This window comes from Pezoporus wallicus, unplaced genomic scaffold (assembly GCF_028554395.1).
Source record: "Pezoporus wallicus isolate ANWC-B61680 ecotype Strahan unplaced genomic scaffold, APGP_CSIRO_Pwel_v1 contig_2025, whole genome shotgun sequence".
NCBI lineage: Eukaryota > Metazoa > Chordata > Aves > Psittaciformes > Psittacidae > Pezoporus > Pezoporus wallicus.
The window spans coordinates 3,458,414-3,484,436 of record NW_026640253.1 but is presented as its reverse complement, the minus strand read 5'-3'; the positions used below and the strand labels follow the sequence as shown (position 1 = coordinate 3,484,436).

General features: G+C 40.8%; 1 protein-coding gene across 6 annotated transcripts in view; it reads left to right on the top strand.

Annotated features, from left to right (window-relative positions):
- The window catches only part of SCUBE2 (signal peptide, CUB domain and EGF like domain containing 2), a 40,206-nt gene extending 21,047 nt beyond the window's left edge, over positions 1-19,159 (top strand). For 3 of the 6 annotated variants that reach the window (XM_057418171.1, XM_057418170.1, XM_057418173.1), the window contains 12 exons: positions 1,538-1,660; positions 2,151-2,267; positions 2,821-2,970; positions 3,550-3,654; positions 4,850-5,005; positions 5,364-5,567; positions 11,937-12,104; positions 14,691-14,852; positions 16,009-16,206; positions 16,827-16,979; positions 17,992-18,071; positions 18,836-19,159. In XM_057418171.1, coding sequence (XP_057274154.1) covers positions 1,538-1,660; positions 2,151-2,267; positions 2,821-2,970; positions 3,550-3,654; positions 4,850-5,005; positions 5,364-5,567; positions 11,937-12,104; positions 14,691-14,852; positions 16,009-16,206; positions 16,827-16,979; positions 17,992-18,071; positions 18,836-18,988 — 1,769 coding nt within the window. In that variant the 3' untranslated portion in view covers positions 18,989-19,159. The remainder of the gene's footprint in view (positions 1-1,537; positions 1,661-2,150; positions 2,268-2,820; positions 2,971-3,549; positions 3,655-4,849; positions 5,006-5,363; positions 5,568-11,936; positions 12,105-14,690; positions 14,853-16,008; positions 16,207-16,826; positions 16,980-17,991; positions 18,072-18,835) is intronic. The other 3 variants (XM_057418172.1, XM_057418174.1, XM_057418175.1) reach the window with 2 other exon arrangements.
- The last annotated feature ends 6,864 nt before the right edge of the window (positions 19,160-26,023 follow it).

The following is a 26,023-nucleotide window of genomic DNA, read 5'->3' as shown; positions in this document are numbered from 1 at the left end:
CCATTAATTCCATTTCTTTTGGCCACCAATAAAGGAAATCACCAATAAGGGAAAGTTACTGTAATTTTGCTGTTGGCTACTAATTGTCCGCTTCATATCATACTCCTGTGCAAAAGATAGTAATCCTTGTACCATAGGAAGTCCTTAATTTACTGGCAATCCAGGCTGTGTCAAAGCTGGTAGGGATATTGAGTGTACCCCTTCTGACCTATATGAAGGAAGTTCAATAAGTACTGGAGATAAAAGGTTGCCATTGCATTCTGCATCCTAACAAAAAGTCAATGAAACCCAAAGATTTGGGCTGATTCTGTGGTATCTTAAGCAGTAGCACCAATTTGAGTTGTTCTTATCTTTCTCCATTATTCCTCTGCTGCTCATTCCTACCCCTCTGTCTCAGTTCAGTTAGTAGCATGTTTTCCCCCTGAAATCAGGTAATTTCTGTAATGTTTCACAGTGTTTTCTACCAAATTGCTACCTATCTGGGGGGGGAACAGGTGGCTGGGGAGAGCAGTGAGAAGAACTTGTTTTGCCATTGAGAAAAGTGTAGGTAGAAATGGGTACCCTCAGTTGCACAGACTTTCTGGGGCTTGCAAGAGATTTCTTGCTGGCAGCTTTCTAGGCTTATTGTATAATTGCCATAAAGCTACTGGAGACAAGGGAAGCAGTCATCAGAGTGTATCTGAGAAGCAAAGACATAGAACTTTGCTTTTCCCTTTGTTGAAATTAATGAGATTCCTTTCGGGCCGTTTCTCCAGCCAATCAAGGTCCCTCTGAATAGTGGCACAACCATCTGGTGTATCAGCCACTCCTCCCAGTTTTGTATCATCTGTGAACTTACTGAGGCTGAACTCTTGTCCCATCATCCAGGTTTAATGAAGAGAATAAATAGTATTGGCCCCAGTATTGACCCGTGGGATGCACCACTGGTGAATGGTATATTCTACATCAGCATGCAAGTTTGCACCAAAGGCAGTATGTTGTGTTGCCATTAGTTTCTCCTCCTGTGGGCATTTATTGGGCAGGGAAAGGCCCCGAAATTGGATAATTGCCCAAAAGGGGGAATGGTGGTACAATGGTGTTATTTGCCCCCATGGGGTCACATAGTGTCCACAGTAGTTGTATGTATCTGAGCACTTCAGGGCATTGATCAGTAGGAATCCTGTCCATTGTGTCTGTCTTTATTCCAAATTAGAAATATTAATTAACCAGGCACAGGGCACTGCAGACTTGATTTGATCTCCTTTTTTTTGAGTTGATTTGTTGCCATATTGCTGAGGCTGAATATATTTTTAGTTATATAGTAATGGTTTAAGACCATGCTTAACATCTCGCCTCTGAGATTTGATCAGTTTTAACATTTATCAAAGGATTTCCGTGAAGAAAATGCTATTTCAATGTAGGTGTCCAGATAGCATTACTAAAATCTTTTCCAAGCCATACCAAGAAGTATTTGTGTATATTTTTTGTCTAGTGAAGTTAGAGGACAGATCTTGGACAAAAATAAGATTTTGAAAGTTTTTTTACCTTTCCTCTATAGATATTAATGAATGTAGCATCAACAATGGTGGTTGCCAACAGCTGTGTGTGAACACACTGGGAGACTATGAATGCCTGTGTCACTCTAACTACAAATTACACTGGAATAAAAAAGATTGTGTTGGTAAGGTGCCTAATAAATACATTTCTACTCCTGATGTGTCTGATGGCCATGTGGTTATAGTCAAATCTGAAAATCTTGATCTGTCCAGACAAGTAGTATGAGTCATCGTTCCCGGTATCCCACTTACTTTCAGCATGATGGTACTGATGTTGGAACTGGTAAAAACAAGTGAAAAAACAACCAAAAACAGGAGATACTTTGAGGGATTTTGATGCTTTCTTTCCTGTGCTTTTATCCAGCTCATGCTTCTATTTCCTTTTGTTTCTCTGCATGAGAAGGTTTGCTGATGATAGCTTTAACTGAAAGGAAATTACTTACGTGTTGTGATCTTCCAGTGATTTTATTTTGCTTTGATTTTCTGTCCACACAGCATTTTTAACTGTGTGGGTGCTCTTGGGTACCAGCTTCAAAACCAGCTGCATGCCAATTTATTAGTAAGGTGTGTATGTAGATATTTTACTTGTGTGAGTATTTGTTTTATCCTATTTAGAGACAAAGGGTTCCTTGCCTGATAATATGTCACCCAGGGTATCGCTGTACTGCATTAAGAGTGGTGGGAGTGATAGATGCTTCTTAATCTGCTCTTCAGATGTCCAGGTATTTTCTGGTAAGTCAAAACCAACAAAAACAAGCATGTGATCTGCAGAGTGTAAGAGCAGCAAACCTCTTAACTCTCATGGAAGCCACAAGAAGTAGACAATCAACAGGGACCTTTCCCCTTTCACTATAGATAATAAGGGGCTATAACCCTGCCAGTGTCCCAAGAAGGCCCCCCTTTCCTTGTCTTTTATAACCACTCTACCCTCAGATTCTCTTCTCATGACAACTGTCTTTGTGAAGCTACGGAGGACAGGGCAGAATTCTCAGTGTTCCCTGGGCCATTCCTTAATTGGCCCTGAGAGCTGCTGCTGAATGAGGCAAAGGCATTCCAGCCCTGCGTGGGGTCTGAGATTTTGCCCATACAGTCCCTCCACCCCACAGGACACAGCATGCAGACTCGCCTGGTGCATATGGGACAGTTGCTGCTTTTCTTCCTGAACCTTTTAAATTACTTACAAAGAGACAAGCTCTAATGTGGAGTCTTTTATGAACAACATTGTTGAAAAAGGGTGAAGATGGTGATGCCAAAGAACAAATTAAAAGTGTCTTTTATACTACAGGAGTCTTCAGTCTGTGCACAGTGCTTGTGTCTTTACTGTCTGTCTGTATGGTCTGTCTGTTAGGAACACAAGATGCCTACACCTTCACCTGTGGCAGGTCATCTCAGCTTAAGAAAAAGCAGCAAAATACAAATGCATCCAGCTGGCTGGGTAATCACTGGATTTATTGTTGCATGATTTGACTGATTTCTTCTAAGAGATAGCAGTGAAATAAGGGTGTTTCTGTTGAGTATTTTCCCTCTCCATTATACTCCCTCTGGTTTTTCTTCCTCATGATTGCAGTTTATGATTTCAGTAGGAAATTCCCCTTCCACTGCTTCATCAGCATCACTCAAACTGAGACTTATAAATAAGGAAAGAGAAAAAGATCAGTAGTGAAATAAACAGCTAGGCTAGGAGTGTCATGTCTCTTTTTAGACACCCAAACTGGACAGTGTTGGCAGCATACAGTATGTTTAGGTTGAGCTGTTAATGAAATTTAGAAGGTATTTAAAGCTGAACAGATAAGATTTTTTTTTTTTTCAATAAAATCTGTCCTACTTTGTTCAAGTTCCAGTTGTGAAACAGCTTCACAGCGGGAGAAAGCTGATGCCTCTTTAGGTTTTCTGTGATGACCACATTTTCACTTTGTATCAGCGTATTTTTTGATGTCATCATTATGATGTGACTTTGTGGTTACCTAAATTTTCTATTCCTTTTTGAAAATAACATCATTGTTTCTTTCTGAAGATACTTCAGCCATCAAGATAAGCGTAACCTTTAAGTTAAATGAAGGAAAATGTAGTTTGAAAAAGACTGAGATGTTTCAAGAAGGTCTGGAACAGATGGTACCAGGTATGAATATAAAAATGTGGGTGAGCAGGTTACAGTCATATATGTACTTTCCAAATATGAAGTACACCAGAAGCAAAGCATAGAGGACTGCAGACTTTCTTTTCTTCACTGACCTCATGAATCACACTCTTGCCTAGGCATGATTCTTGCAATAGTTATTTTACATCATGGGACGTCCCTATGACAACCTACAGTATTGCTAGGAAAGCCTTTCGCCTTTTTTATTTGTATTACTGCCAATAAATTCTCAATAAAATCAACAATTCTTTTCATTCTTTTGATTTTTCCTTTCCTTTCTCTCTCACCCTTCTTTCTGTTCTTTCTTTTCTCACCTGCCTAATGCCTCAGTGAAGAATATCCTGGCCATTTATGCTGACTATTGTCAAAGGTTATTCCTCTTTTCTCATCTTGCTTTTATACTTCAGCAGGCCCAGATGGACACAGTGAGGTCAGCTTTTCCATCTGTTCCAAGGCAGAAAAGTATGGCCTGGCAATTCACAAAGTCAGCAGAAAATGGGGAGGAGTACATTTGGAAAAAAAAAAAAAAAAAGCTAGGGGAAGAAGTCATGAAATAATAAGATGAATCAACATGTCAGTTTGTTTGTCCTTACAAGAGTAATAGTGAGAGACTACAGTAGATGCTTCATGAAGAATTATATACTCCAGAGCCAAAGCTTATTCTGAGTGTTTAACTAAATTTATTTTTTTTGTGGAAACCTTGAAAGTGATCTCCAAAAGGCACGACTTAATTTAAACACCATTATAAGCTAGCATGTTTTTCACACGCTTCATATGAGTGCGGGATTTTTTCCCTTGAGTAGCCTGCCTGATGCGGGCAGTGTCATGGTTTTAGGATGTTCTGGATAGCACAAAGGCAATTCATTAGAACCTGCTAGCAAAACCCAAGGGAAGCAGGCTGAGCACTGTAGCCAGGCTCTCATCCTAGTGGCAAATGATGCCTTGGACCCACTGCAGTGCCAGAGTCTCAGCCTGACAGTAGATCTGTAAGTGCACTGGAGTAATGATTTCATGTGAGGGTGTACCAGCTGAGAAACTGGCTAAATTGTTTACTGTCATGTGAAGTTAATCATTTGCTCCTCTTAACTCTTCATGACAATAATGTATGCTGAGCACTAGTGAATGTTCAATAATGTAGCTGGCCAAGCTTTTGCTTCCTTTGATTTTCTTCATACAGAGAGACATAATTCAGTAACGGAGAGTTTCCACTATGTAAACCTAACTTGCAGCTCTGGCAAGAAAGTTCATGGAGCCCTCAGTAGACTGACAGCGACTAGAGAAATTTTTATCACTGCGGACTTTGAGCTTGAAACAAGCCAAAAGGAGGTGACAGGTTGGTTGGAAAATAACCCAAGGTGTGGTTTGGAGCTTCTTGGCATTTGCTTCTTAATTTCTGTATTTTTCACTTCTATCTGTGAGCAAAATGATAACAAAAAGTATCTCCTGTTTTGAAAATGAATTTTACTGCTTCAAAAGAGTGAGGGGTAGGGATAACTTCAAAGATCAAAGAGCTGCCCGTTGATTAAAGTCTTGTGGTCTGATGAATTTTCTTCTAGCCTGGTGGTGTTGTCCTTAAGCATTTCAGATTTGTTCACAGAGTGGCTTTCTCAGTTATTTGCATAGTTGGTCTTTTGAATTGGGATTTTTGTGCACGGTCACTTACGGCAGCTTTCACCCTTGATACTTTTCAGACACATGTGATGTGCGCTGTGCTCGGAAAAAGACTGAAAAGAGATTCCGTAAAACCATTCGGACCCTACGGAAGACAGTCAGCAGGGACCAGTTCCGCATTCGCGTCTCTGGCATGGACCATGAAGTGGCCAGAAAGTCTCTCAAGCTATCGGAGCCACAGCAGTCTTGTGGTGTAGGACAGATGCATGTGGGTAACAGATGTGGTAAGTGAAAGTAAACTAGGAGCAAACCATCACATGCTGTTGGTTTTGCTGTGGTCTGATGAGCCTGGTGGGATCATAGGGTGCTTATCAGGGACAGAGGAGGGCTGTGTAGGAAGAAGTAGGGGTTACTGTTTGTGCTACTGAAATGTGCCCCTCAGTGTATTTGTTGCTGGCAATTGCTGTGTTACAGAGTACAGTAAGGCCCCAGTGTACTACACTTTTTTATAATTGATGCACAGCCTACAGTAAGCTCAAAGGTAGAAAACGTGGGAATAACATCAGGCACCAATGGCCTTGACATCATCAGTATTATTTTTATAACTAGATTTAATATCCAGTGTAACACTGTGTTTCTGAACTTGAGAACTCTCCCTTGTTCCAAAGAAAAGGCTGGGCAGAATTTGAAGCAGTCACATTTTCTTTGCTGATAAAGCTCTGAGTCCCAGAGAATCTTCATCACAGTTATAAATTCATAGAAAATAGGGGTTTTATAGGTCAGTACTGAAAAAAATCTTAATTATCATGGCACTGGAGGGCACCACAATAGTGTAGCCCATAATAAATGCTTCCAAAGCACAAAAGTTAAGGAGAGGGGTCAGATGTTATCTTAACAGGGGCCTAACAACCATGACAGCTAATTCACGCTGCCTAAGGTAGGTGGCATGTAGGTGGTTTTGTGAATCAGCAAGCCTTTAAAATGCATGTCAGATTGAATTAGTACATCTTCCAGCAGCAACCCATTTGGCCTAAGAATAGGTTTTCCAATCTGAAAAACTTGGATTCACAGAACAGAAAAATGAATTGGTGTTGTTTAAAACATCTGTGCAAGCAAGCAGACTAGGGAATTACTCAGGAATTCTGTCAGAAAAAAAGCTGCAAGTTTTTTTTTTTGCAATGAGTCTGAAAAACTTGGGAAAGCTCACCAAGATGAGTTTAGATGGATGTTTTCAAGCTGTTGTGTTGGATGCTGGAGGATGGCTTGGACAAACTCTATCTCAGTCTATGGTACAGAGCACAGTATGGCTTTCAAGCCATTTGTGATTTCATCTGGAAAAATAGCAAAAAATACTGCAGGTAGAGAAAGCAACATGAGTTACAGTTAGCAACTGGAACAGCAAGGAAACAAATCTATATTTTTTCAGGTAACTGCAGAACCAGTTTTAATTTCTCAGTACAAATGACCTTCTTATGTGGCATTTCTGTGCTAGTTCAGGGGGAAAAGGGACTTTTGGAGAATGCCTGGTAAACTCTTTGGTAAGGTGAGCACAGATAGCCTTTCTATGGTTAAAACAGACACTGATCATATGAAGACAAGTGTTTTGAAGAACAACTTTTAAAAAGCCTCTTCCGTCACTGAATTGGTACCACAGTTTGCTCTGTACATCTTAACAGGTACTGCTGTGAGCAGTGGAACTAGCAAGATCCGATTCCCTGTGGGTCTCATGCCTTTTGGTTTGATTTGCTCGTGCCTAAAAAGATGCAGTCACCAAATGGATCTTCATTTCTTCAGCTGTATTCAGGCCATATTCTTGTCTACGCAAGAATATGATCTTTTTTGCTGTGATCTAATAGGAGATGGAACTTGTACTACAGCTTTTGACTTGCATGGATGCTAAGAAGGTCTCTCACCTCCACTTGCACATTGCCCTCTTTACATTAAACATACAAAAGCTTGGTACCTTTGAAACCTCTTTGCACCCTTTGTTAGATTGCTGGCAGTTGGACAGAAAGTTCACTAGTTGCCAAGGGGACATAAAAGTACACACAGAGGCGGTGGTGTTACATACGCCTCATTTCCTTAGAAAAAGCTGATTGTCCTAGTGTGCATGGTAAAGGCAGCACAAGGTGGGTGCTGCTGCTGCTTTGACTGCCTGTCAGAAGGAGCTAAGAAATAGACTGGGCAGAAGAGAATGGAGTGGGGACAGTGTAGAAGAAGATGAAGAAGCTATCTCGGGGATGTGTGTGGGAGAGTCAGGGGGGTTTGTTTTGTTTTGATCTGATTGTTTTGCAGAGCTGCTGAGAACTTCTGGACAGGACTGGGGACATGCTTATCTGGACATGCTAATGATTCTGGGCAGAAAGAGATACCAGGTCAGCAGACTGATTCAGTGCAGGTGGTGGATGTGGTCTCTAGACAGGCAAGAGAACTTTGGCAAAGGGATTTTGCTCAGTCTGATCAGAGGAGTAGGAAGCAGTGAGGGAATTAAGTAAGTCTAGGGAAAGTCTTCTGTGATGCAGACAGTAAGTCAAGTGCAGGTTTTAGTTAATTGTTTTCGACTACTTTTTTTTTTTTTTTTTTAAACAGAATACTTGCAGTATGTCCAGATTAGATACTGATTCAGACGGTCTTGTACTGGTCCTCTTCCTGTGGTAGGCTTCTCCTGGCGCACTACTGTCTCAAACATTAGTGATATCTCAGCAGCATAAGAGGGAAAGTCCAGCTTCTTCTCTGACAGCTCTTGTCTTGAAGAACTGACCTGCAGCAGCAGCAGTAAACTAAACTTCATTTGGTTTCACACTTCTGGTGACATAATTTTGTAAAAACCTGACAAGAAGAAATGAATTATCAAATGGGAGGAGGGGTGCTATTTTTTCTGCTAACATGCTTGCTCTGGCAATCATAGATTTAAGACATAAATCCTTAGAATATATAACCATCTCAAGTGTCCTGAATATGTGAACTGCTACAACACAATAACTTAAAGGGTGCTGCTTCAGAATCAGTTTGCTTCAGTTGCTGGTGATTTTCCTTGTAAAGTCAAGGCATCATTCTCAAGAAGATGGTGAATTGGTGGATCATGACCTCCTTTATGAGGTTCACCTTCTCAGCCACTGAGATACTACAGCATTTGTCTATAGGAGCAAATGCTCAAAGGCTAACCTGTTGAAAAGAGGGGAAGAGCCTTTAAATGTCTTTGTTAATCCTGGTTCCCTGTGGGCCTCTCTCTTCCCCCTCCTCCCCTTTTCTTCATGTTTTTGCATCAGAAAAGCTTTCAGTTTCTTTTTTTTATCTTCTTTAAAACAGCTGCATGAGACTCAAGATCTGTTTTTTAGTGGGTATTGAAGACAAAACAGTGGCTGCAGAAATGAAGTCTACTAGAGGCAATGGATTTTTTTGTTCATTTGGAGAAAAACAATCAGGTTTCTGAAAAAAGAGCAAGGCCAGCCAGTGGAATTCTGATTTAATGTCATTATTTGCAAATCTCCAGATCTTGTTTCGACTGGGTATTTCCTATGTGTCAGGTGGGACCATGCAGTTTCTAGTTTTGTGAAATGTTTGTTTCATTTAAACAAATGATAGGAAAAGTTTGAACTCTTAGAGGTGTGCCCCCCCCCCCCCTTTATTTTTTTGTGTGGTTTTGGTGGTTTGTTTTTCTTTAAAAAGGGCTCGTTTGTATCACCTAACCATAGTCCTATGGATTTCCATGGGATGATTTCTGTGTTGACATAATGTCCCTATAATTAATGTGACTATGACTGAACCTAACACTAAGTCTGTTTTGTTATGCTAAACTGGCTTCTAGTGTGCTCTGAGCTTCTGAACAGGCTTTTCTCATTACACCTGCTCTGTGCTTCAGTGGGGTTAGATGGGTGACCTCTGGAATATTTTTCGGTGGAAGACGGAGAGGAACTGGGAGCTGTTTACAGGGAATCTATTGGTTCAGATTGAATGGAAAAGTTTTGCTTTGGCCCAGGCTGATTTTACACACTTCCTGCCTTTTACTGTCTCAGGCCTGTATTCTTCTGTGGATGCTGTCACAAGCATAGCCTACCATTCTGCTCACCTGCCATATTTGACCTGCATCACAAATGACCTGGGGCAGGCAGTGCAAGTGGAAGACAGGAGGGAAAGAAACGGGGCCTGAAGCAGTTGCAGTGTAGCTCCAGTGAAGCGTAATGGACCTCAGGTTACTGCTGAGCAAAGTTGAAACAAAACGTCAGCCTTCTTTCAGTGCTCAGAAACTGTCGAACTGCAGAAGTCCTGACAGTTGATTTGCCCTAATGGTTGTATAAGCATAGTCTTGATATCACCTTGAGCTTTATCAAGTAATCTATCTGCTGACCACCTAATTTGACTTTGTACCCACAAACACTAAATGTTAGAGACCTGAGATTTTTTTCTTATTGCTAGTTGGCTGAACTGTGGGAACATACTATGATGGGGAATGAGAAAGTTGTGTTTTATGCCGTAATAAAACTTAACAGGATGAGGAAGGACAGCTAACTTGTAACTCTTGCCACAGTCCTCAGAATCCTGGAAACCAGAAATCAGCTGGGGCTCACAGTGTGTTTCAATATAGATGTAAGGCACAGAAAGAGACTGTCTGGTGCCCCATCTTTCTCTTGCTCTCAGAATTCAGTCACGCAATGCATCTAAGAATGTCCTGTATTGAGGATCTCATTGATGTCTGTGGAGATCTAAGTTTACTTTCTCAATGAAATTTAAAAAAATTAGTAATTTCGCTAAATAATCTTAGAAGATTCAGATTAACTCAGTTTTGTTCCACAGAGAGCTCTACCATTTTACAACATGCAATTTCAAGGAAAGTAAGGTGCAGATGATAAAGCTGATGAAAGAGATCTGATGGGATAAGTTCTGAAATGTAACATTTCCACATGAGTGGTGGGTTTGGTTCCTGCCTGGGACAGGATTCCTTTGAGCTCTGTTAGCCAACCTACTGTTATGCTGGAGTCTGAGCACGTTCAGGAAGTAAAGTAGCATTCTGTTCAGAACAAAAACAAAACACACACACACACACACACTGGAAAAAATAAAAGCCAAACCCAAACCACTCCAAACTTCACATGTGATTAAAAGGAAGGGAAAAAAAAACAGGTTAAGATGAGAGAGCAGACAGTAAATAGTCTGCAGTAAGGCCACTCAGAGCTCTGATTTCTCATAGAGCCATAGAGGTTTTTGAAAGAAGATTTGCACTGGTCTTTCCATTGCTTCTGGGTTTCTGAAGTCAGTAGCCACTTCTGAAAGTCACCTTTACTAATCTTGATTGTCTTTCCCTGTTACGGAATGGTAAATAGTGCTCTTTCCTTACCTTATTGGAAATGCTGTAATGAAAGCCTTAGTTCATTCATGTTTGTTGAGTTACACAAAGAGTAGAGAGATGAGTGTTCTGTAGGAATGTTTATAAATGAAGAAAGGCTTGAAAAGTATGGGAGCAAATGAATGTGTGTCCTTATGAAAGCTGAAGTCATGTGTGGTGGAAAAAGTTAGAACCTAGAGCTAAGACTTCCTCATTAGCTTTCATTGATAAGCTATGGAGCATTGCTTAACCCGGTGTATTTTATTTTTAAGCTAAGGAGGAACACTCACTATTCTACGCAGTGTATCAGCCATAAACAAAGCTTTTCATCATTGATCATGACCGGTAGTTAATGCCCTGCTTGTTGTTAGTCGTATATCCTGAAATGAAGCCAAGGCCAATTTAACTTCCTAACAAAACAGCTATTCACTGAGTGATTTATTGGAGCTATAAACTAAAACTAACAGTTTATTATTGTAACAGGTCTTTAAAAGGACAGAGTTTTTCAGCACAGCTGAACAACTACAACAGTGTTTTGTGCCTTTCTAGAGCAGGATAATTATTAAAAACTGGCACTGAACCAGTTCTTTTGTAAAAAGTTTGAAAAGCAGCATTTTTCAGTTATCCGTAAATATTGCTGGAGTTGTTAGATAATATTGAGGTGTGTGTTTAAGTAAAATCAGTTGGATTGACTTAGTGCTACCTAGGCACTATTCAGTGCACAGATAATCCTTATCGAAGAACCGGTATCAGAGGAATAGGAAGAATATTTGTGCTTTAAAAGTCTGAAGCACTCATACTGTTTAGTTTAGTGAATTTGCATGATTACTTGTTGCGCTTGAGGTTTTCACATAATTCAGTAACAACAAGAGTTTTGAAGTATGAATGTTCAATAATATTAAGAGTAGAATACTTATAGGAATCTGGAAGTACATTTTTGGCACCTTAGGTTTCATATTAATTATCGCATAAAGAGTTTTATTAGCTAGAAAGAAGAAATAATCACTCTGTAACTGCTCTGTATAGCTGTATTGAGAATACTGAACAGGCCTAGTGTCCAGCATAGCCCAGAAACAAAGCAGAAAATCCATTCTAGCTCACAGAAGAGCTCACTACACCAGAGCATATCAGTGTCTGTTTCAGTTTTACAGAGTACATTGTATGTATTGTGTTCTATCTGTTGCTAGCATTCAATTCTGAAATCCTGGTTCCAGCTCCCAGGTAAAGAGGACAGCAGTTTCACCTTTGAGTTTCAGATCATGTGAAGGCTCACTAGTGTACTCTCATCTATAATGTACAGGTTAAAGCAAGTGTGTTCTTCCTCATCTAGATCAGTGCTCGCCAGGTGAATATTCTCCTGACGGCTTCAAACCCTGTCTGCCATGTCCCCTTGGAACATATCAGCCTGAAGCTGGAAGAGTATCCTGCTTTCCTTGTGGAGGAGGTCTAACAACAAGACACAGCAGTGCATCCTTGTTTCAGGACTGTGAGACCAAAGGTGAGGTCAAGATTTATTTGGTGAACAGTGTTGCTCCAAGGGAAAAGTAGCTGCTGCTGCTACAAGTGGGGCATTCAAAGGAAGGGTCATCCTCTTTTCAAGGATCTCTCCTTCCTGGGGTCTCATAGTTGGCTGGCCTGGCCTGGCTGCAGGGAAAATCAATAAAGCCTCAATTACTTTTATAACTGCTTTTCGTACAAGACTTGAAAAGGGGTTGAGAAGTACATGGAAGTTGATCAGGGAAGTCATTGATCTGTGAAGAGTTGTATAAAGGAGCAGCTGGGAGAAAAACAGTCTCCACGAAAATCAAGACCAGTATGTTGTATTGACATTTGGGGTTTGAGCACAGCAGCCGTGTGAAAATGTGAAGGAGGGAATTGCAGTTCTAGAGGATAAGTAAGAAAATAGTTTCTTCATGTTCATAATGAGAAACTGGCTTGGATGCCTTGGGATATACCTAAAAAGCTAGCATTCAGGTTAACCAGGCAGTACCTCAGACAGCCCTCTAAATTTGATCACAGTGAGCTAACATGCAGTCAGCTCCCAAGGTTTTCCTCACAGGAGTGAAAATCAGGTAGGGACCCTATCTTTAAATATGAAAGAATTTTGTTAGCTTCTTAGTTACCTAAAATGTAAAAAGCTGAAAGACAGCTATGAAGATGTCCTTGAAAATGCTATTAAACATACGTGTCTATGGAGAGAGATGATACGTTGATCAGTATAACTGTTTACTCAGTGTCTCAAAGCATGGGTAAAACCCCATGCCTTACATTAAAATCACCTGAATAAGAAGTGTTAATAGAAAATCTACTGCTGTAGTTTAGAAATAAGGGATAGAAATATGTTCCTGATGCAAACATTTGGTAGTGGTTTGGATTAAGAGATCTCTCTAGTGTCAGTCAAGATATGTTTACTATTGAGAATTGCAACATAATAGAAGAATTTTGAAGTATGGTTGAAGAGTTAATATTACTGTTAACAATGTGATAGCTAATAGATTTCTTCAGTGAAGAATTACTGAACCCACAAATGCTATTGTTTCATACTTAATTTTGTAAAGTTGAAGCACTAAAAAAACATGTTTAAAACCTTGGATCCAGATAAGAGGAACTAATTTCGGTTTTATATAACATAAATAAAAACAGGTCTATAAATGAGGTTCAGTTTTCAAAACAGAGTGGAGATTAAAGGAATTTATTTGTATTAACTGGAATGAAGAGCTCAGGGATTTGCATGTGGAAGAGGCCACATGAGACATGGAATCACAGATGCAAGAACTATTTGGAACTTGTATCTGAAGCATTTGGATTGGGGGTGGAGCATGTAGGGAAGGACTCCAGGCTAAGCTAGTTTACAAAGCTCAGTAAGACTAGGGTTATGTGGGAGTAAGCAGAGCTTAAAAGGAATAGAAAAAAGGGACTTTGCAATGCAGAAAACTACATTTGAAAGGCAAGTTAGGAAATTATTTTGATGTTTAACCTGACAGAGGTAAACTTGCCAAATGAGGTACAGGAATAGGAAAATATTTTAATTTATTTTAGTCCCACAAAGAAAAGGGCAAGGAAAAAGAAGCAAGGTGGTGATGGAGTTAAGAGCAAAAATATAGCTACTTTCTGTAAGGTTCCAGTACAGATGATGATGGGCAGAGATTCAGATGCATAATAGCTAAGCAAAATCAAATGAAAGGAAGCATATTAGAGATGTAAGCAAAAGTGTTTGGGGTCTCAGATTGCATTGAGAGAAAGAAAACTTCCTGACTGTATGCAGAGAAGTAGAAAAAAAAGTTGCAGGTCAGCTGGAAAAGATTTTTCTTCTATGTCTGTCCATCTCATATCTGAAACTTCCATAAAATCTGTAATGTTTATGAAAGAGTTTGTATGTCAGAATGGGGTCTCTCCTTGGTGATGCAGGAGGTACTCTCAGCTAGTCCCGTGAGGGCTGTAGCTTATATGTTTAGCTAACATGATGATTTGCATGACATGATGGAATAAAGTAGCAATGTATCTGGTGGAGGTGGCTGTACCCTGACTCACAGCCTGTTGTTGCAAGGCAGTGTGTGATCATGAGAGAAGAAGGCAATATATCAGTTTAGTCACTAATATTGATGCAATATGCCACTTGCAGAAGGCCAGAATCTTTCACCTCTGCTTGTGGTGAGCTTATCACCAGGGTATACTAGGATGAAGCAGCAATGCACATGCTGCTTGCCATAAGCAGGTAAGAAAGAAAGGTTTAGTTAGTATTTCCACATACATTTCCACATAATTCCAAGTTAAATGTCAGTGACAAGACCATTTGGTAGCACACTGTGTTATTTGGTGTCCTGCTTATAACATCATGGTGGTGCATGATTTTCTTACTGCTTTCACACAGAACTGCTCTACAGTGTTGCATTTGGGACTTTTGAACTTGCGCAAAGTGACCTGACAAACTAAAATCTGTTCAATTGCTCTACTTTATAACCCTCATATTTTATAAACATGGCATTTCAGTTACTGAAATTGTACTAGGTCCTTTAAAAATGCACAAAATCTGCTGTGCTGCTGCCAATTTTTTAACCATGCTGCATATTTAATTACTATCCAGTTCAGTGTTCACCAGGACATTTCTATAATACCACAACTCATCGGTGTATTCGCTGCACAGTTGGAACATACCAGCCTGAGTTTGGACAAAATTACTGCATTTCATGCCCTGGAAACACCACTACTGATTTTGATGGGTCAACAAATATAACACAGTGTAAAAGTAAGTATAGCAAGATGGTTTTGATGATCTCTTAAAATAAAAATATTGGGCCATTAATATTCAGAATGGCCCTAAGGTCAAAATTCAGCTTTGCTTCAGGGAGCTTGGAGAGAAGGCAGTGGTGTTACTCCTCTTTTGCTGCCTGCCTGCATGTCATCCCACATGGCTTACTGAGGTCCATGAGAGACCATTTCTGCAGACTGGTTCCATCATTCTTGTTAAGGTAAGTGATGATTGTGTCTTGCCAGTTGGTGCTGGGCCAATCTGTATCTTACTATTAAATCTTTTACCCCATGATATAGCAGACAGAGTTTGTCTCCTTGGCACTCTTATTTCTTTCTCTTCTATTAAAAGGAATGGAAGGTGGCTCAAAAAAATGTAATAGCTCTAGTTTTCTTCTGAATAACAACCTTTGAAAGAGGCAATTACAAAACCACTGTTACAGATTATGGTAACTGTAGTGCAGGTAGCTGATGGTAAATTAAAAAAGGAAAGCAGAGGTCAGAGAAATGATTCCTCAGAAGAACCTCTGGAGCCACTTACATACACACAGATGCATATCACACTTAAAGCATCTGTTCCCTGGGCATGTCACACCCGCACATCACTGTTACAGTGCTGTAGTGTCCTTGTGGCCATGGACTGCTAGGAAGCACAGGCAAAACATCCTGCACTGGGGTTCACCCTCTCTTACTGCCAGCAGTGCTGATCTGTGCAGAGAAAGGGCCATCTATACTCCCTGTTCTATGCTGCTGCAAGCATGGTGCCTCAACAGAGCGCCTCAGACTCCAGTTAGACTTCAGCTGATACTTCTATAAAGATGTTCTGTCTGATACGAGCAAGTGGAGCATCCTTGCTGTACCATTTCTTTGTCCTCTTACAAGTGCCTTGCCCCTTGGCTGTGACTTGGTTGATAGCACCTGCTGTGTTAACAGTGACTGGTCTGTATTTTATGTCTCAGTGATGATTAAAACACAAAGTTAGATTCAGGCAGCAGCATGATATGAAGCTGGCAAAGGGAACTGTACCTGCATCAGATGCAGACAGAAAAGTTTTTGTGTCTGTCACCCATGTCCTGTTTTCTGACAGTGATTGTAGAGAGAGCTGTAGGATGACCTCGCTTTGCCTAGTCTTGCATACTGTATTGCTTTTTCAGATAGGCAGTGTGGAGGTGAACTGGGAGATTACACTGGATATATTGAATCACCAAACTACCCTGGGGACTATCCTGCAAACACTGAGTGCACCTGGAACATTAACCCACCACCAAAGCGCCGTATTCTGATTGTGGTTCCAGAAATATTTCTACCAATAGAAGATGAGTGTGGAGACTACCTGGTGATGCGAAAAAGCTGTAAGTCTGAAATATCTACTGAGGCATATGATATCTATCTTGGTGTGCACCACAGGTTTCTCATATGCATTGCTATTTATATAAATGAAATGTAGCCTGGCTGGCCTCTACTTATGAGTAGAAATTTCTTTAAATGGCAAATTGAGAAATCCTATTTGGTAATATTGCTCCATAGGTTCAGGTAAAACTAGGGTGCAAGGCCATAATGCGTCAGTGAACTCTGAGAGAAATACTGTTAGGAAGGGGTGGATGGTTCAAGCTATCTAGATATGAATTATGCTAAGCAATTCTAGCCTGGGTTAGGAAAGAGGAGGTACTTGCTAGTCCCTACAGGTGGCTGGTGTGTGAATAAACAGCTTCAGTTTCTGTTATAGGCAGATCCCTTAAACAGTAAATTGTGGGCTTTTTTGTTGTTGTTGTTTTTGTTTGTTTGTTTTTGGGTTTGTTTTTTAGGAAAAGGGAGAATATTCCTTAACCTTGACCATCCACTAATAGCCTGCCACATTTCAAGTTTTCATAACACCAGAAAGCATTTGTTATGATAGCTTAACCTATTTTCTAATTGTGCATTAGTATGAAGCATTATCGGGTAACTGCCTATTGTGTGTTTTCTTTGAAAGCTTCTTCCAACTCTGTAACCACGTATGAAACCTGTCAAACCTATGAGCGCCCTATAGCTTTCACTTCTAGGTCTAAGAAGTTGTGGATCCAGTTCAAGTCAAATGAAGGAAACAGTGCCAAAGGATTCCAAGTTCCTTACGTAACATATGACGGTAAGCGGATGTGAGCAGCTAAGCCAAGGTGGACTAGTGCAGCTGCAGCAGTGCAGAACTCCTTGACGGGCTCCTTGACCTTGCTAAGCAGCAGGGTTACCCAGTGCTCTCAGCAGTGTTGCTATGAGACTACTTCCAGTAGCTGTTTTTATTTAAGGCTGGTTTAAGGAATTCTGCTTTGCACTGCAGTCTGAAGTGCCACTGTTTTTCTAGTCTTCCACAGACCTAAACAAAGAGCTGGTATTCTGGGCTCTGACCTGCATTTCTGTGCCTTCCCAGTTCTGGATTGCAGTGCACCCCCAGTTAGGAATTGGGCAAAGTCCAAGTGCCTCAGATTTATCATGTTGTTGCTACCATCTGTATTCTAGTACCAGATACTAAAATGTCTGTATTGAAAAGAAACCTGAGGGGCAAAAGTTTCACCCTATCCCTGTCAGAATCACCAGGAGTGAAGCTGGAGCTGAGGCTTTGCACTTCAGCATAAGCAATGTGAAAATGATAATGCGTGTTTCTGTTCACACTGGATTGATTGTGAAGGACTCATCCTTGCAGACTCATGGTCTACAGGGTTTCATCAACAATGGATAATTAATTTTTCAAGTTTTGATTGACCAGGGGGGTTGCCTTTTAAGAAAGTTTCCTCTTACCATTTGGGTTTGTTTTTTTTCCCTTCCTAATGTAAAAGAAAAAAAGCCAATACCAGGTTGTGTGTACTTACAGATAAGTTTCTGCAATGCAGTTGGTTTGAAGCAGGCTACTTGGTTACAATGTGCACTACAGTCCTAAATGCATTATGTTTTCTTTTGCTTTTGACAGATTGATGCTGAGCAGCTCAGCAGAGTACACTGTTTTCATAGCAAACAGTATTTGTAGTTTATTTACAGAAGAACATTTGGAATATTTTCTAACTACTAATGTGAGGGTCAAGTAGTACTGGTTCTTTTGGAGGTAGGGCTTCCATGTGTAACCAAAGTGAACCTGCAAATTTCTCTCTTGTGTACATTCCCCATAGAGGATTACCAAGAACTAATAGAAGACATTGTTCGGGATGGCAGACTTTATGCATCTGAAAATCATCAAGAAATACTTAAGGTATATTGCTTCTACTAAATATGCTGGTTTTGATTGAAAATGACACTTTTATGCCAGTGAATTTGCTTCCTGCACTGCATCAGATCTGTTTCTTGGTGCACTAGACACATGCCACTTCAAGGAAGTGGGGTGAATCAGTGGGGTGACCCTTTGCTTGGGAAAATAAAGGTGGATCTGACTACAAGGAAAATCTAAGGTGAAGATACCCCTTGAGCGTCACATATGCTGTGCTGAAGGAATGAGTGGAACGAACTGAGGGGCATGGGATTTAATCTCTTGGAGAAACACTTGGTACTGCTCCTTGTAGCCTGTAAATTAATAAAGGCTTTTCCTCCCTGGACAAAAAAAAAATATCTCTTTATGGTTTTCCTTTCTTTGACACTTGAGGAGGTGACAGTTGTATAGGCAAGTTCACAAGTAAACCTTTCTTGTGCTGGATATCAGATCCAGTGTTTGTTTGTGCTTGTTTGGTTGGTTGCGGTTTTGTTATTTTTTGTTTGTTTATTTTCTTGTTTGCTTGTTGCTGTTGGAAGTATGAGGATGGAAGTAACCCTGGTGCTGGCAATAATAAATGTGAAACTCCAGTGACTTTGCTGTGGCTTGAATGTCGGCCGTGCTCCAGTAGTTTCTGAGCCTCAGAAACATTAGTACTCGAAAAATAAAATGCCCATAATATTTTATGAATTGATCAGTCATTAAGATTTGGTAATACCGACCCTAACTCTGCTGTGGAATTACTGTAAAATCTGCTTTCCTTTTTCTAGGACAAGAAACTGATAAAAGCACTGTTTGACGTGTTGGCACATCCACAGAACTACTTCAAGTACACAGCCCAAGAGTCTAGAGAGATGTTCCCAAGATCCTTCATTCGGCTGCTGCGCTCAAAAGTTTCCAGATTTTTGAGGCCTTACAAATAGTTAGCACTGTACTTATAAAACTAACCAGCCCTGGGCATGCACAGAAGGGTTGTGGTAGGTGGGGCTGCTTTCTGTGTTTTACGCACTGGCAGAGAAACTCCAGGGGAGCTTGCCAGCTCCGTTCTTGGCAGAGTTTGGCTTTCTCAGCTAATATAAATATTTTGTTGAACAGAATTTTGATTCCTTTCCAGATAATACCTTTTGGGTACCAAGGATGCTTCATGGGTCTCTGAATTAGAGACTGTCCATCATTTCTCTAACTAAATGGTGCCAAGCAGAAGTTTGTAGAGCTCTGTCCTATTGCTTCATCAGTAACTCTAAAAGCTAATGTGGACAGACAGTCTAAGTAGTGTGGTTTGGGATGAACTCCTGGGCTGCCATTAATGCATGTTACCTCAACAAAGTTGTGTTCATGTTTGGTCTTGCTGAAAGTGAGAACAAGATCGATGTCTCTCTTAATTTTTGCTACAAAGGAAATTCAGAGCTAAGATTGGAATAGATTTATAGTCCAAACCAATGAGACCAAGAATTGCAGAAGGTGTAATTTTTCTTTGAACTATATATTGTATGAGGCAAATGGAGGAATAAGCAAAGGGTTGAATATTAGCTTGAATGCTCTGGGTCTGGATAAAACTGTATTCATGCTGATGGTCTATTGGTTTAAACAGAGTGATACCAGAATAAAACCAGGGAACCAGAGTAATGGAAAACAGACCCTGACCTGCTGGACACTTCCATTTTGGGCTGGCTGCAGATGTTACAGCAGAACAGATTCTTTGCTAAATCCCAATGCTCTCCTTGTGCATAGGGGACAACAAGAGGCATTGACTTTTCCAAGTAGTATAAAAATCTGTCCTCTGAGCACATGCAGGTGAACACACAAGCGCCATTTTAGATGCAGGCTTTGAATCGGTTATGCTTTTGTACATCACTGTTTAAACTTGTATGAGGTTCTTATATAAGTCTCAATCCTTATATTCCTTATCTTGTCTGAGCACCTTGCAATGACCTTGTGGAGCAGAGAAGGATTGCTTTCCTTGTCTTGCTGGGGAGAAGTAGCTGTACTAAGGTATTCCTCAGCCAGACTGTGGCCTCAAAGTGATCTATGGCAAAATGCTGTTCAAAATTCCCAAGCTCTGTGTCCTTTTCCTCAGGTTGTGTCTTAGGTGACAGAAGACTATACCGAAAGGGCCCGTAGAGAGAGCTACGTTGATCAAAATATTGTCTCAGTGCTTTTCTGTCCACACTTCCAATACATCACTGTTCTCTGGCCATGCAAACCATTTCTTTGGTGTAATGTACCTTGTGGGCCTTCTATCTTGAAGGCAGATGGCTGCAATCCTGCTTATTTGGAAATGACTTCTGCCTTTTAGTCACTGGCACTGCCAGTTGGTACCAAACTTCCTTTCTGTGCCCCCTTTAGGAAAGGTACTGAAATTTCACAGTGTAGCCCGGGCCAATGCTTCCTTTCAGATCTCCCTGGGTTTCATTGCATTAGTTTGTGGTGTTTAACTGTTTTACGTGAATAATACTCTGCCCACATTGCAACAGATAAAATCCTCATCAAGAGCCAGGGTCTGAATCTCTTCCCTATAATGTTTGGAGCAAACAAATGCTACCAAATGCAGCCTTGCTGAACTATTGTGTCATGGTAGCCCTATTCTATGGCATGTGTGGCAGTGCAACCTCTGACGTGGTAAGGACACGTCTTAATCATGCTGTGATGGGAAGGGACAGTGGCCACAGGCTACAGCTGGGGAGCATAGCTCCTCGGGGTGGGGTTCATGTGATGCTGTGTTTCTTTTGCTACTGCCCTGAAAGAATTGCCATGCTGTGGGTGGAGAAGGGAAATGTCTTGTGTTTCTGCCAAAAAGGTGAGCTGTGTCTTAACTGGCTGCTTTGGAGCTCCTGCTCCAGCTCAAGGGCTGCTTGTGGGTTTGTGTGACACAGTGGTGAACACCCATTCCAGGGATAGGGCTGCCAAGCCTGTAGTAGAGGGGGGCAAATGGCTTGGGCAGAAGAAGGGAGACAAGGGGTGAACTAGTAGAACAGAAGGGAAGGAACCCAAGTCCTTGTGTGTTCCTGCCTGGTGTGCTTCATCCTGGACAAGGTCCCTGCTGCCATCATGGAGAGGGAGGACAGGGGTTATCTAAAAGAAGGTAGAGGGCAGTGTGATTGGTGAGAGGAATGGCTAAGGGACGCTGAAAGAAGAGGAATGGTGTTGAGAAAAGCTTGCTACGTCTGTGGAGAAGTGTGTTGTGGTGGTGAGATCTCAGGAAGGTATTTCAAGGTAGTTTCCCTCTGGCTAAGCAGCCCCTACCTCTCTGCTCTTTGTGGCTTCTAGTGCCAGATGCAGTGTGTCAGTGAATTGCAGTGACCCACCAAAGGAGTATTGCATCTCCATTCTCTCTTTGTGCACAGGACGTTTTCATTGTCTGTGGTGTACAGTTTAAGGCTGAGGAGAAAAACCTGCTCTTTCCTGAAGAATCCTTGCTCCACAGCCCTGTTTGTTTTCTATATAAAAAGTAAATGAATCAGAAGTGCTTTCCCTTGATCTAACATTATGAGTCAAAATTTCCCCTTTTACTGTTGATCCTGTGTGTGCAGTAGAAAGTGAAGAGGGAATTTTTGCCATCTTAAATGTTGGGAGAAGTGATAACTGTTGCAGAATGCTGTAACACTTGGCATTGTATCTTCATAGCGATGGTAGTGGCTCTGTAGAAATTTTAATTTCTACTTTCTGTGTGGTTGTAGACTGATGCTATTTTTCTGGCAACAAATGATTCAAAAATTGTTTAACCTTATAAAACCGGATTTAACTTTTGAAATAAGAATTAGTGTTAACTGGGTAACTTAATGTTACCTACATGAGATAAGCATAAGGATCTTTTTTCATAATGTAAATTAATGTCAAATGTTTCAGACTGTTACTTTTAATAACGGAAATAAACCAGTGAATTTTTAGTTGCATGAAAACCTTGAGTAATATTTTTAATTGTCTTTGCTGTCCTAAATAATAGTTTTGTGTCAAAATGAATGGTTGTGCAGCAAGTTATTGCACATCAGATAGACTATCCTGGGAACATCTGCTTACTGTTTCATGTAATATATTATTAGCCTGCATCTATACCCATAAAGATACAGTCCTTTGTATGTTTAGTGGTGCACATATTTCTGGTTAGTGTAATATTAGAATTATCCTGGTACCAATTCTAATGATTATGCTAAAAATTTCTCCTGTATGATGAGCTGGACTCAACTGGCCTGTTGTAACCAGCTCTACGAAGGCAGAATAAACTACACAAAGTAACTCCGAAGTATTTTATTAGTCGGTACATTAATCTGATCTTTTTCTAAAAAAAATGAAAACACAAACACCCTCCCAACCCCCCTTGATTAAACTTACAAATAATAATGAAATCAAACCAAAACAGGGTGAAAAGCTGTGTTAAGACACAAACTCCCAGAAAATTTTTAAGATTACACCACAGTTTCATCAGAGCTTTTCACTAAATCCACCAATTTAATTTCTTAGAATTAAAAAAGTCACAGGAAATTCTAAATTCATTGATCTACAATAATTTTTAACAGTTTTTCTGTATTTGTTTCTGTGCTTTACATTGAGATTATGAATTGTAGTCAGTCTACCAAAGTTTTATAAACATAATCACGATATTTTCTCCTTAATTTATTCAGATATTTGTTTGACCTTTAGCTTTCATTGATCACAGTGACAAGGACTGATTTGCATTAAACTGAATGTAGCCATCAGGGTTCGTTTGGGGGCACTTTTGGAAGATACAACTGTATAATTCAGCTGTTAGCTGTAGAAAGCTGACATTGGTTTATATGTAAAAGAAAGCAAAGTAAATGACATACAGAAATATAGGGGTCATAGAAAAGCATGATGGTTACAGGCTAATCACAGCAGAAAACTGTGTTACTCAGATATTCTTCCTGACATTGTAACTACTGCCACCTGCTAGATTGCAGTGGTGGGCACATGAATGCTCATATACCCTCCAGGACAGGGAATGTCAATGTGAAATGTCGTGTGAACTCCCAGAGCAGTGGGAGCTGAAGTGCTGATTTAAGACCTTTGGGTGTTTACATAACAGAAATAAGTACAGAATATCAAGAGCAAGACTTGAAACTTATTTAAATCCGAAGAACTGGAAGAGGTCTGATGTGGGTAAGCAGGAAGGAATGGTATTACAATAATCCTCGGTAACAGAATGCAAGGATAGTGGCCTGCAAATGTTTCTGAATTAAATAAACTTACATGCTAATGCTTTTTCTATCGTGCATATAGATGACATCCTGTAAATGTATTAGATGCTGAAGGTAAAACCTGACACAACTAAAACATACTTCTTATCTTCCTTTTAATTCTGCTCCATTTAAGCTGTGTGGAAGGCTTCTGCTGGAGGAGCAAGCAAGTACTTCTTGAAGAACTTAAACCAAATTTAGGGCTGGTACAAGTAGGTGTGTTTCTGTGCATCCCTGAAACCAACTTGTCCTACAACACAGGTTGTTACTCCCCATTTAGTTTGAAAAATTCTTTTGCTCATAGGCAGGTTTTCACTCTCTGTTTTGGAGCTCTGCTTTCCACAACATATATTCTGCTGTCATTGTAGAACATCACTGTGAGCAGTGATGCAGATATAGCACCTGTGGGAAAACCAGGAGGAGTTTTGAGTATTCAAGGGACAGATTCTACTCTCAAAAGGTCAGTTCACCTAGTTTCTCTCCAAGCCTGTGCAAATTACATGTGACTTTCTGCATGTTGCTTTTTTAAACTATTTTATTAAACCACTTTAAGTGTAGAAAAAAAAAAGAAAAATCTTTGTTTAAATGTTAGTGCAGCTTTGTTCTGATTAAACAAATTTGGAAGAGTAATAATGTTTTCTGAAATCTGTGAAGTATAGCCTGTTCAGCACACAGTAAAAGAAATAGGTCAGAAAAGGTGACCTTGAAATCTTTTTTTCTGTATTGAACATATCTATAAATTTGAAATTCATGAAGGAAACACCCTCATACTGCATTGATCCAATGCAATCAAAACCTTTTTTCACTGGGGAGTTTATTCAGTAGGCAATGTAGGCTTTCAAACCTGGATATTAATCATGTGCCATGAAGTTTCCTATCGGTGATGATTATGGGATCAGGAAATAAAGGGTTCATAGTTTTAGGGACAGAAAAAGATGCATGGAAGCTGAAATATTCTGAAGTGGTCGCTTGAGATGCAATTTGTTGTTTAGTAGTTCAACTGTTCATGTTTATACCAAGAGCACTACAAACATCCATGAAACACTTATGTACTGAGCAAGTTTATGCTTGACTAGCTTTGGAGAAAGCTTTGTCATTTTTGCCCAAATCTAATATAGCAGTGGTAGCAGGAATATGTTGTTTGTGCATTCTTTCCTGCTTGCTGTGCTAGAAGAAATAGAACAAAATAATACTAAGCAAGGAGCCTTGATGTGAGTTGGACAGAGAATCTCTATCTGGAAATCAGTTCAGGAGATGGAGAGGTGTAGAGGTATGTTAAAGACACGTATGTATGTATGTGTATATGTGTGTGTGTGTGTGTGTGGGGGTATGCTCTGGATTTGGAGCCAGAGGTCAGGAGTTGCGAGTTACCGTGGTAGCCTCTGTCTTGCATCCTCTCTGTGATCAGGCCCTGTAGCTACATGTGTCCCGTCACCAGTTGAAAGCTCTGTTGCAAAATGAGAGCTCTGCTGGCTTCTGGAGGTGCTACCTGAGGTAAACCCCAGACATGGATAGCAGCTTAGGGCAGGAGAGATCATGATGTTTCTGGGTTTTAATGTGGAAATTAAGAAAGCACTCCAGAAAACTGAGAATTCAGCGTCTCTGTGTCCAGCAGCCAGTCCTGCCTGTGACACAACCCTGCTCGTGAATTTGGGTGGCCCCCAGTTTGCTGTTACTGATGTAGTGCTGATGTGAGGGGCTGTGTGGAAAAGCTGAGAAACAGCAGCTATTAAAAAACAGGACTAGCAGAAAAGTGCTCAGGGGGCCTGTCTGGCTTACATAGCATAACTGTCACGTCCTGGCTCCCGTAGGTGCTAATTCTCTCAGCAAACTTATGAAAATAAAACCCTGAAAAGGCTCATCCATGCTGAGAACAGCAACTTCATTCAGTGGAAGAAGGAAGCTTTGCTCTAGGAACTGAACACTCAACACTGCAGGCATTGCTGTCTTCCTCGGCTAGTCCAGAAAGTCCCTGAAGCCACTGCCTGTGGTGTGAGGTTGATGCAGCAGTGCTGAAATAAGCACATTACAAATACCTGTCCCAGCTGTGCGTAGGACATAGGTCCAATTTGACCATTTGCTCTTGGAGTGAGTAACAAAGGCCCATAGCACTCTGCCCCAGAAGGTTGTGTTTCTGCATGCAGTAATGGAGAAGTAAAATTTGATGCAGAAGATGCTGTGGCTCAAGGGTGCTGTGGGCACATGCTCTGGCACGCCTTCATGTAAAATGCCAGAACCTTGCCCCTCCCTCAGACGCCTCTCAGGATCCCTTCTCTTGTGGCATATTGCGGAGAGGCTCAAATGAGGAGAGTTTTGAGGATCTGTGGTACTGAGGCATAGGTTGTGGTGGCTTACATGCTCCTGGGGATGTCGGTAGAGTGCATCAACTTGTGTTACCTTCCCTGTTCATACTGGCTGTGCCACAGGGCTCGGGGCTGTGCCAAGGCAGCTGGGCACCACCGACAGGGCTCCCCACAAGAGGGCAGCATGTGGCCCTAAGAAATAAAAAAGCCCGATTAAAACCGGTGCTGACAAACAGCCATAGGTTTTGGGTTAGGTCCTAAGTAACAGCAGGCCTAAAACAGTCGGCTGAAACGTGGGAGCTTTGTTAACTCCATGGTTCATGGTGTGCTTCTGTCTTCCTGCCCAGACATATGAATGTACCCACGAAGATCATCTTGCTGTCTTGGGCTGGCTTCAGCAGCTTTGGTAGGATCTGAAGGAGTATTTCCCAGTCCACTGGCAACTCTCTGCTTGACACATGTG